Source organism: Blennius ocellaris (genome assembly GCF_963422515.1).
Source record: "Blennius ocellaris genome assembly, chromosome: 5".
Classification (NCBI taxonomy): Eukaryota; Metazoa; Chordata; class Actinopteri; order Blenniiformes; family Blenniidae; genus Blennius; species Blennius ocellaris.
The window spans coordinates 11,820,876-11,833,538 of record NC_137654.1 but is presented as its reverse complement, the minus strand read 5'-3'; the positions used below and the strand labels follow the sequence as shown (position 1 = coordinate 11,833,538).

General features: G+C 40.7%; 1 protein-coding gene across 2 annotated transcripts in view; it reads right to left on the bottom strand.

Annotated features, from left to right (window-relative positions):
* The window catches only part of sema3bl (sema domain, immunoglobulin domain (Ig), short basic domain, secreted, (semaphorin) 3bl), a 67,593-nt gene extending 65,204 nt beyond the window's left edge, over nt 1-2,389 (bottom strand). For both annotated transcript variants that reach the window (XM_080496781.1, XM_080496782.1), the window contains exon 1: nt 1,998-2,389. In XM_080496781.1, the coding sequence (XP_080352907.1) occupies nt 1,998-2,100 (103 nt within the window). In that variant the 5' untranslated portion in view covers nt 2,101-2,389. The remainder of the gene's footprint in view (nt 1-1,997) is intronic.
* Nucleotides 2,390-12,663: the final 10,274 nt, after the last annotated feature.

The window sequence follows — 12,663 nt, the reverse complement described above, 5'->3', positions numbered from 1 at the left end:
GAAATTGGAGGTCATCAAGTGCGGAAGTGAGCTGTTGGTCTCAAATGAGAATCTGACTGGCAGATCTATTCCCACACTGAGAATGAAAGCCGAGTACATTTTCAAAGGCAGATAATGACAAGAAATTGTTCCTATTTATTATTGCTCTGTCAAAATGAAAATGAGGGGCTTTGAAAAAGAAGCTTTCAGCGGGAAAAACTCAGTGTTGGGAAATGCTTTTTTGATTCAGCATGTTTGTTCAATAACAGACGTTTCCCTTCTCTTTCTCTCAACCTCAGATTCTATCTGTTTCCAGGCTGTTTCAGCAACATTGAGATGTATGACTGCTCAAAATAAAGTTAAGTAATTAATGGAAACCAAAAAAAAACAAAGATTCAAATGCCTTCTTGATAATAAATAGGCAAAATCCTTGATATAAATGTGTTGACCCTTTGATAATCACAGATCCACCGGTTGAAATGCAAACAGAAAGCACTGCCACAAATTCATTATGGAAAAATATGACGTTTCCAATTATAGAGGAGATTTTCAGCAGCAAGAATATGAGGCAGTTTTATGTGTTTCCAGCACAACTATAACACCAGAGAAATAACTACCAAATGCCCAAAACCAAGCAGCATCAACCTCCTATCAGGTTTTCAAAGTCACACACAGAAACTGTACATCAAAGGAGAGATGAGACATCATGGCAATGTACTTTATCTGGCCTGAGAAATATGTTTAATTTCGATGGTGTAAGATGCAGTTTTCCAAATCATTTCATTCAACACATCAAACTATTGCTATTGAAAATAAAACACCTTTACAAATTTAGAACCCAACACTTTTTATTGGTCTGATGTTATTTTTTGTTTTAACCCCCCCCCCCCCCACACACACACACACACACACATAGATTTATTTCCAGTGCAGCCAACAGGAAGAGCAGTAAGCTCAGAAGGTGACTTTTCCCCAGAAAACTGAACAGGAGGAAATCCTGTATGATATCGAGCTGATGATGATGATGATGATGATTGTAGGACCGCCTGAGTGAAGTGAAACAATGAGCACAGTTTGGCAACAACACACACGCACACGCCGCACACACACACACACACACACACACACACACACACACACACACACACACACACACACACACACACACACACACACTAAACATGACTGAGTCATGGCCAACTACAGGGCTTAGATCAGAGTAGAAAGTAACTGTATATGGAAATGTTTCAGGTTTGGTTGAAAAAAAAAAAACTTTTTCTTTTTCTCATTTTAAGCTGAACAGTAGAACTTTTGTTGAATCACAAACGATTTAAACAGCTTCATCTTTATGAAACAAAACCTCTGCAGGACAATGAAAATAGACTGCCCAGATGTTTCCAGAGCCGATAACAATTCACACAGCGGAAAAAGGCCATAATTACGCAACATCCCTCTCAAGGAGTCGCATTCCCAGGTTGCCGCTCATAATAAACTTAAATAGTGAGAGGATCGCACCGGGTATCTCACCGCAGAGAGATGAAGCTCGGCCAATAAATTACAAACAAAAAAAAACACCCTCCTCTGGCTGTAGTGCGCACCCCGCCGGCACTGCAACGCGCTTCAACCTGGGAACCGCGAAATTACCTTTTAGGTGTGTCGAAAGACAAATAAACTCTGCAAACAGGAGCCAAAACACCGATCAGCCTTAGTAGCTCAGAATGTGTGTTAGAAAGAGAAAAAAAAAGTCAATAAGTCTGTGTAAAGTTAAAACAATTACATGAATCGTGTGAAATAAATGCCACGAGTGACTGGCGTGATTATCATTTAATTAATTAATGCGCCCGAGCGCGCACAAAAGATGGATAGATAGATAGATAGATAGATAGATAGATAGATAGATAGATAGATAGATAGATAGATAGATAGATAGATAGATAGATAGATAGATAGATAGATAGATAGATAGATAGATAGATAGATAGATAGATAGATAGATAGATAGATAGATAGATAATTACCTTTGTATGACAGTCTCAGTCGGGGAACATTTAACTTGGTCGCAGAGACAGTGGGAAACAGCAGCGTAACAGCAACAGTGCAGAGAAGTGTAAATCCCTTCATTCTGCCTTTGTCCTCTTCGATTGATGCTTATTGTCAAAATACAATATGCCTCCAAATGTTTAGACTAACTGTCTGCTTCGGTCTCTCACGGTGCCAACACGTGCGTCTTCAGGTTAATCCCGCTGCGCGTGAAGGTTGAGGTCTGCGTCCCCTCTCCTCCTCCGGGTGAGTGACAGATAGTCCGGCCGTGCTGCTGCTGGTGGTGGTGGTGGTGGTGGTGGTGGTGAGGAGGAGAGTCGCTGAGTGATCAAAAAAAAAAAAGAAAAAAGAAGAAGCTGCAGCAGCTGACTTCCACCAAACAGCTGCCGGCCCAGAAGTCTGTTTCAGTCAGGGAGAGACACCACGCCTTCACAGCAGAGAGAGAGAGAGAGAGAGAGAGAGGAGAGAGCGAGAGAGAGAGAGAGAAAGCGAGAGAGAGAGAGAGGAGCGCCAGCTGACCTGTCCCTCCTTGAGGCACAAGTGCGCTCCAAATGTTGCGCACCTGGAGGACGATATGATTTATAGCGTCTTTTCATCATTATCTGGTCTTAAAATGAATTTAATAGCGCGCTCAATGTAGCTGAGGGAAAGTTTTACAGAGACTACAATAAAACCGTACCTCTGATTTATTGCTGTTTCTCCTCTGTTCCATATGAAATACAGATATTAACTTGACTATAAGCTGCTTATATGCAGTTTGGAACTCGTTACAGGTTGGGAAGGTCTCATTTAATGAAGACACTCAGAAGCATGTCTGCCTCCAGCAGTGCCAGTTTATTACTTTTGTTAGAGCACAAAAGAGACAAGCAACCTCATCATCTCATATATCAAACAAGAGGGGGTGATGAGATCTTCTTCATCCACGTTACCTTGGTTTTCTGCTGTTAACATACAGCACCATTGTTAAAGCTGTTGCTATAAATCTTTATAGTTGCAAATACTTCAGGTAAACAAGCATGTTGTTATTTCAACCTATGCTATCTTGAGTGACCTCTGGTAGTTCTACAATACCCCCCACTCATCCAGTGGTCCTTTCCCTTTGCAAATTACAGTAAATATTTACCTAAACTAGTGTAATTTCTCACATGAATACACATCTCTTAGCCTCAAAGAGCGGCACACTCTAATAACACATTCCCGACAAGGGAGTCGAAAAACTTTTACATACCAAACCGAAACTCTGCTTCCATAACAAACTCGGTGAAACAGATAGTGAAGAGAAATGATCAGCATGGATGGGCTGCTTTCAGGCCAAATCAGATGGTCTTGATGAATTCAAGGTTAACTCAGTGAAACAGAACTGGACTTTCCAGTAAACACATTAGAAAAGATTCATCCAAACAAGCTGTGTGGGCGTAAACATTGAGAAACAGGGGGATACGCTTCAGCTTCTTCTTCAGGACAATAAAAGGTCAGGAATCTTCAATATTTAAATGTTTTTAAACAATCCCTCTATTTCTTTCACCTTCCAGTTGTGATATTCGTGAAAGACAGTACTTTATTCATTGTGTGGTGAACCCAGTAAAAACAGGGGCCAGGAGAAAGAAACCAAAACATATTCAAGGATTTCATTGTTACACTGCTTTGAATTGTTTTGAAAAACACTCATTTGTAGCAGGAAATGGTCTCCTATACACTGTATGTTCTCACAATAATACTTCTCTCCCAACCGATCACATCATGTCAAGGCCAATGGGAAGCAGATATCACCACGGGAGAGCTTGCAAATTGACCTTTGGCTTCTCGTCGGTCATTTAAAAACTACAAACTAGTAATCCAGGCATAGTTTTTTTTTGTATAACAAGATATTAAATGTCTCATGTATGGAAAACGATCTAAACTTCCAGTATTTGTTCGGGATGTACCCGTGAGACTTTTCAATATAAAGTATGTGTTTGCAAAAGTGTCTGTTCTCTCTCAAAAATACGGCCGATTTCTACAACGTTGCTCCGTGGTTGCTCTCCATTATCGTATAAGAGGAGCTACAAGCTCAATAATCACAACTGCCTTGGAAGTGTCACATGACGTGAACCTGATTGAGAATAATGAGAATAACAAAATAACTTGTAGATGAGTGAGACCACAGTGTTGATAATGGGAAGCCTCCACCTCATTCCAGTGGTATTGTGCTTCTTGAAAGAAGATCACATTTCGTGTGAAGAGTGATCAAACAAAGATGTTCCGACTTGCTCTTCTCCTCAAGCTCTTGTTGATTTTAAACGTTGTTTTGATTGGACAAACATGTTAGAAAAGCCTGGGTGTTCTTCGGTATTAGGCTGGCAGATACTTTGAAACGTTATCTGGGATTTTACTCATTTTGTGTCCAAAAATAATACAGCAGGTCGTTGACAAAATCTGACTGTCACTCTTTACAAAGATGAAACATCCTGTGTTGAAGCCAGAAGAAGCGTCCAGTGTTCCTGGCGGCTTTCATTTGACTTCACTTTGTGTTCAGCATGAATAAAAATGAATGTGGATGATTACAAAGTACGACTGTGTGAAGACTTATCACAAAAGAATCCAGAGTGAAACCATCAGGATTATAACCACTGCAGCTTTCCAGTTCAAACTTGTGGTCTGTGTCACATTTAAATTGTTTATTAACTCCACTAAATGTTGCCTTTCTGAGTCCAAATGTATTACCGTAATAAAACATTTAATGTGAAATTAGTGTTGTCACTGTTCCTTTTGAACCAGTTGCTCAATTCCAAAGTTGCACTCTTACATATCTTAAAACAACAGCACATCAAGGGTTTGATTATCAAGTGACAGAAAGTTTGTCTATCCTAAGAAAACACTTCAGCCGGTTGTTAAAAAAAAGAGAGAGAGAGAAAAGAACAAGAACTAGGGGCCGACTGTGATTGAAGCGTCTCCGATTGGTGCTCCGACCCGAGTGAAGTGCTCCTGGCCCTCAGTGGCTGGTGATTGGACAACACTTGTCCCTTTTGAAGGACAAACGGACGTGGGAAAGCAGCAGAATGAGAGTTCAAGAGCTGCATGAATTAATTTCCAAAAGCAGCTGCTGTCCTATGCCATGAATGAATATTGAGTGCCATTGTCAGAGCCACTGGTAACTGGAAATAACCTGACAGAAGAAGAAACGCTTCTTCAGTCAGAAGATTGTGAGAGGAACATGAGGAAAGTCTGTGAATTCTTCACTGTTATTACCAAGCATATGGTTTTCAGACATGTTGCTTATATCTCCACCTACATCTTCCTAAACAATGTACCGGTAATTCAATTTGAAAGGTAGGCCTTTCTTCTCAGAATAACCGCTTTATAAGAGTTGCACTGTCTGATTCAAGGACTTTCTCCTCACAAAATCCTCCCAGAGCTAAATTATGCTCTCCAGGCTGTCAGTGGAGATGAAACGCAAGACCTTTTACCAGCATCTTGACATTGCGTCACTTTGACAAATCAGACCGCCGCTCCTTGAGTGGTGATTGGGAATGGCAGGGCAGAAGTTCATGAATTCACAATGTGGGAGGTAGGGCGAGTAATAGTGGATGCAGCAGAACAATTTTGAGACGCAAGGCGGGGAGGCAAGGAGACAGCTGGTGTGTGTGTGTGTGTGTGTGTGTGTGTGTGTGTGTGTGTGTGTGTGTGTGTGTGTGTGTGTGTGTGTGTGTGTGTGTGTGTGTGTGTGTGTGTGTGTGTACTCCTCAGTGTTCATAAATGTTTCATCTTTCTTGGCGTTAAAAGCACAACCCCAGAAAAAAAAGGAGCGAGCAGAAACAACGATGGCCAAAGTGACTCAGGAAATGCATCGAGAGTGGAGAGAGGGCTCATGACAGAAAGTGTGTAAAACGAAATGTCCAATGAGTGTTATTCTGAACAGCGTCTAACACTCGATTGAGTCTATACGGCGGGAATGTCAAACTCATTTTAGCTCAGGGGCCACATACAGCCTACATCTACCGACATGGTACCAGAGCCACAAATAAGAAAATGAAACAGCCGATAAATAACAACAGCTCAGGAATTTTCTTTTATGCGCAAAAAAAAAAAAAAAAAAGTTGGAGAACATTGTGAAAATCTTCCCATTTGTGAGAAAATATCGTTTCAATAACCTTAAATTTCCATAGCAAAATACCATCTGAAACCTGATCAACTGCGTTTCTTTTCCAGACTGGCTTTGGCTTTATTTAACTTTACAATTTATGCAATTGGAGTCGGCTTACACATTTTAACCAACTCACCCTACTGTTGTAGTATGTCCTTCACCTAGAACATATGAGGCATATCAATATTTATAATGCTCTAATTTTCTATGTAAGGTCATCTTGTGGGCCACATTGGACCGTTTTGCTGGCTGGTTTTGGCCCGTGGACCGTATGTTTGACATTCCTGTTTAACAGAAAGCTTTTCCATACCATGTGCTTTGAATATGTGGCACTGCAAAAAGTCACATACAGGGTTTTTTTTGTTTTGTTTTTAATGTCTCCGTTGTGTTCGACTCTTTGTTTCTGACAATCTCTACAATAATGGCAAGATGACCCAACAACACAGAATTCCCTTTAAATACAGAAGAGTCAAATACATTGTAGTTCTTCTTCAACGGTTTAAAGTATAAGGTGCAGGAGAAGACAGACGCAGTGTGACACTCTGATCCGGTCAAAATGGATACTCACAGGAAACACAGAATTCCTCTCTGGGATTAATAAATTATTTTCTATTCCATTGTAAACAGAACAAAAGATCACAAATATATTAAATGTAGACAACTGATCTTTGGAAAGTCTGAATAAATAAAGTTTTATGGTGTTTGTGTGGAAAATCGCCATTTATGTCCCAGACCTGAATACTTTCAACCATCATTCATTTTATTATTTACACCTGTGTTTTTGTCCTCTACGGAAAAAAGGCCAGACGGTTTAGACTCAGGGCACTTGGCCGAATACAAGAAGTCTGCTTTCTAGTCTGTGAGTTCTTGTTTTATGATTGCACAAGAGGAGCGGCCAGCGATGGTGGAGATTTCATATCACTATTGGGTCTAACAAAAGGATTTCTCAAATGAAATCTCTGAAGAAAACAATAACGGTGTTGCTCAAGAATGCCATTATGTTAAATGTGAAACCCTGGTTGGAGGATGAGTCACATAGCTGTCACACCACACATGCTTCGTCACACGCAGAGTCGTCATTTTTGGTAGAATTGCACACTTTTTATTGTTTTTCACGTCATAAAATATTAATAGTATTGACCGATGCAATCCTTGTGGTGATAAAAAGCTTGTCTTGTGCTAGTTAGATGCTTATAATTGGAAATATAAGGGATGTATTTGTATACTATAGCCAGTTAAATAATCCTGAAATGGCATCGAAACAAAAAATTTATTCGGAATTGCATCACTTCCTTGGAATAAACTGAGTCGGGGAATGGTATTGACATTATCTGAAGATCTGTTTTTACTTTGCATTTCATTCACAAGAACACTTTACTTCATACTAACGCGCTACACTGCAGCAGAGCTGTGAAAATATAAAAAATAAGCCCCACAGAAGGAAAATTGTTTATCTCTGCATGCCAGGTTCTTTACTGCCATGTTAGGAAGTGAACCTGAGGGACTGATCCAGTAGGATTGAAGCGGGGTTCTTCCATTACTTCCAGATAACTTCACACTGCAGGTGAAACTTTTATGATTTGACGCCAACGCCTCACTTCGGCCCTCCTTAAGGGTTTAAAGCAAATGTTTCTCACTTGGAACAGGCTTCATGGGGGCTTTGTGTGAAGGGCACTGCAGATGAATTGAGCCGCAGTATTTTCCACAGATTGAAAGGACGACATGAGAGAAACGCAACAGCTGCAGCATCTGCAAACAGGAGAGCACTGACCCAGTTTCCAAGCAGTCTCTTGATGTTCGGGCAAGTATTTAGAGAGACAGCAAACAAGATCTTTCTTTGCTATTTCAATGGTGCTCTTTTAGCTTGTTTGCATTTCTTTGCTTTCACGGTCTTTGCATAGCTATTCTCTTTATCTATGATTAGCTCCGATCAGATCACCACATGGAGATGGCAAAGTCTTGAAGGTATGTTTCCCATCTTCAACCAGCAGAGTGGACAGCTGTTTGAATGGGAAGAAACCGGGAGAGCAGCAGGCCAACTGGATCAGGTTTAATGTAATGGGGTTTGTGTCGGTGAGGTAACACACCAGAAGGACCAGCGACCTTCTTCACTGACTCTCTATTCAACACATTGATGTGCTGCCAGGGATGGCTCACAAAAATTCAGAAATCCAAACACGAACACTGCAGTAATAACCCTTTCCTCTGTCTTCCAGGTATAGGAAATCAGACAATGAGTTTCTACTGAGAAAATAGAGTTCTACTGTGAAGATGTTTCTGAAAGCCACCATGATTTCCTAATGAGGAGAGGAAGGAAGCAACTGAATAAATATTGATAAAAACAACAGAGAATGATTGATAATTTAATGTCAAAATACATGATTCTTTGGATAAAAAGTGTCAGGCCAATTAAAAGGTTATTGCCGTTATAGAACTGGTTAATATAGAACAGGAAAGGTGAAATGGAGGGACTGCAGAAGAAGAATATGACAAAGAAAAAATGTAATGGAAGGAGTGCAGCTACACACACAGACTGAGGTCTTTAACACATGTGGCCTGTGCTGCATAATAGGGCGACACTTGGGACCTTTCTGCAAGTGAACACACACACACACACACACACACACACACACACACACACACACACACACACACACACACACACACACACACACACACACACACACACACACACACACACACACACACCCCGCAGCCCCCTTTCAGGACCTTTATGTGCCCCAAGTCTCAATTTAGACTGATTAGAGACTGACCTTCGCAGTGAACTCACGCACACACACAGAGCGGGACCTCCTGCCTCTGCTGATTAAGCTGTGACCCTGCCACTGACCACCGGACACTAAACACTCCCAGACCGGGATAAAACGCAGCTGACATGCGGGAGGAGACCTCATGGGGACTCCCATTATGCAGAAAGAAATAAAAAAGAAGCCTAATCTGTGGAACTGCATGAGGAAGTCATTTAAAGTCCCTCGTTGTGCTCAGACTACTGGCATGACTTCAGCTCAGTGCAGCGGGGAACATTTACGTAAGCACTTTCTGCTATGTAAAACCAGAATTTTTTTTTGATCACACTTATCCTTCAGATTGACGTTTTAAACGGCTTTATCCTTTTTTGCCACATTACATTGTGTGCCATGAAATGTTGTACCAAATAAAATTTGAAATAAATAAATAACCATCAAATAAGGAAACACTATGATTGCATTTTGTATTTTTTCTGGAATTGCCCGAGTGTGAGTGAGGTCATTTCACACAGATGTCACCACCACAGTGTTGTTCCCTGTGTTGGTCGCTGCAGCTGTACTCTACTGTTGCTCAACTTTTAAGAGTTATTGCTTGTCACAGACATCTTTTATATCACTTCATCCAACTTCAGGTTGTTGAAAATTCTGTGGGGAAATGCAGGCTACGCCCTGGATGGGTCACCAGTTCACCACAGGACAAACACAGAGGCACCAAACACACTGGAAACAGGAGCATTCAGAGCATTCAGTCGACCAAAATGGAGAATATCCCTACTGTCAGATGGTGGTGTTAAAAAGACACTGATCTGAAGATAAATAAAACATAGCACAATTACCAGTATTGATGTGTTATAACAACCATTTATGATTTATGCTTTCTTGATATTTCCCTACACGTTACACTATGGAGACATGGATATTCTCATAACAGATTTATGTTGTTTTCATTGACATGTTTTTGGCTTTCTACAAAAAAAACACACACACACAAAACATGCAACAATTAAAATAGAAAAATGTTCACCACCTCTGACTTTGTACTGAAGAAAAATGATCTGTACTTGATTTATGTTTCAGTACAGGTTTTTTTTTTTTCCCAAGAAACTGTATCCTGCTGTGGGAGGAACAAAGTCAGATCTTGCAACAAAACACACACACACACACACACACACACACACACACACACACACGCACACACGGATTCACGCACACATTTATCAATTTCTTATTTTGAGTCACACCTTTAAATGAAGCAAGGTTTTTCTTAATAAAAAAAAAAAAAAAGAATCCTCCTGAGGAAATCTGGTCCTCAGATAGCGACACAGGCGAGCGTTAGTCCGGGTGAAACCCCAGTTGAGCAAGATCTTTTGTCGTCACCCTCATACTTCTTCATCTAAATCATCTGCCACGGCCTCCTCTGGTCTCCCCCACAGTGAGCATGCAATTCCAGCTACATTCATAAAACAACTCAGGGGAGGATCGGCTACCAGGGACGTCCTTATCAACAGAAATGCCTAAATAAATCCTCTGAAATACTGTGTTGGGACAAGCGTTCCTGCAGCAAGCATTCCTCGGCACACAAGGCTGAAACTCCTGTTGGATTGCTTCGTACAGATAGTTTGCAAAGCGGAGACAAAGCCAGCTGATTTTGGGGAAGTTTTCAAGACTGTGACATGGAAATGGGGGGAAAAAACTGGTAGCGCAGGGAGAACCTAAACATGAAAACTCTGCAAAGTACAAAAGTCTGGAAAAGATATTCTTCCTGTGACGCAACCACTCTACTACCATGAGGTCCTGCACACACAGACACATGAGTCGATTAATGAAAAAACTAGAATAGCTTTAATTTCCTTCAACTTTGTTTTAACCACGATGTTACACATCCAGTCAACGGCTATTGAATTAGTACCTAACTACCTGTTTATTAAGAATATTTGTTACTATAGCCACTTGACTACAGATACCTCACCGCTGATGAACCACCTCAGTCTCTCCTCCCAGTGATTTCCTGTGACTCATCACTGCTTGCCATCGCCTGAAGTAGAAAAGACTTTAACAATTCCCATTAAATTAAAACAAACAGCACGGTCGTGTGCGTCCACTCCACAAGGACAAAGTGACGACTGTTGAGCAGTTCCTACAGCACGCCGAGGTCACGACCCCCCGCCGCAGCTCGCAATGCCTTAATGTGGTTGATCAGTGTGGCTGGGACATCACACACACACACACACACACACACACACACACACACACACACACACACACACACACACACACACACACACACACACACACACACACACACACGCACACGCTGGCCATGGTCTATCACCTTTTGACCTGCCGATCATGGTGCCAGATGTTTATTTGTTGATTCCCTCCATGCTTAACCACATCCATCATCACTGTCAGAGTGGAGGAGGAGTGTGTGTGTGTGTGTGTGTGTGTGTGTGTGTGTGTGTGTGTGTGTGTGTGTGTGTGTGTGTGTGTGTGTGTGTGTGTGTGTGTGTGTGTGTGTGTGTGTGTGTGTGTGTGTGTGTGTGTGTGTGTGTGTGTGTGTGCAACTGTTGTGTAATGGGTGCTGAGTGATATGCTGTGTGTCAATATTTAGATCCAATAAAATTCAGAGGATAGCATGGGTGGTCGTGGTATGTGTGTGTGTGTGTGTGTGTGTGTGTGTGTGTGTGTGTGTGTGTGTGTGTGCTGTTGCACTTGACAGTGGCAGTTTATTGAGGATATTTTAAGGAACATTTATGGATCAATATTTTTAATTAAATATTCAAAAAGATATTCATGTGAAGTTTTTGGGAATGAGAGTTTGTTCAGGATTGGCTATGATGAATAAATACAGATACAGATGAGAGTTTATAAGACTGATGGGTAACATGTGTCTCAGCCTCTAATGAGGTTTTGGATTCCCACAAGACTAAATTCACACTTTTTACACACTTTTAATAAACTTTTAATACTCCCCAAAGATTCATAAAAAAACACTAACAAGCCCAAGGATGCAAGAACAATAAGAAAATAAACAGCACATAGCTGGCATGTTTATATCATATTTGAATTGCTCTCCATTTTAGGCTACTTTCACAATTATATATATTTATTTTGGATTTTGCATGGAAACATTTTATTTCAAGGCTTAACTATTAATTTCTACTTTTTCAAGCAATACCTCCTGAACGCCAATCTGCATAGTGTTCCATTCTTTTCCATGTATCCAATATTGCCTATGACTGAATCTCTGTTAAAGCAGAGCTCAGCTATCTTATCATTAAATTGTCTGTATTATTGTAATTTAAGTAGTTGTAGTCATCTAACAACAATACTAGCCAGAGTGTACTGGTGTTACCGTGAGCCTCTAGTATATTTACAGCTGTTTGCAAGTCACATTTCCATAACATAAAAAGTGAAGTAGATTAACTGCAATAATATTTTTCTGGGTTAAATATCATATTTTACATTTATACAGCAATCAGTGAGAACACCTTCTACAGGCAACACATCACCACAAAGCCTTTGGCTGTATTAATCAAACCCACAAAAGAAAACATTCATTTTAAAACAAACTATTCACATTGAATTACACAGAAAATTGCCAAATATGTTACAGTTCTTTTCTAATCTATAATTTTTCTCCAAGAGATGATAAACAGCAGTCCAGCTGCAGGCTCTAAAGGTGGCCTGTTCAGTGTCCCATGGCCTTGACTGTGTTATGGTTTTCAAACATCAGAAAGAAGAAACAGCAAG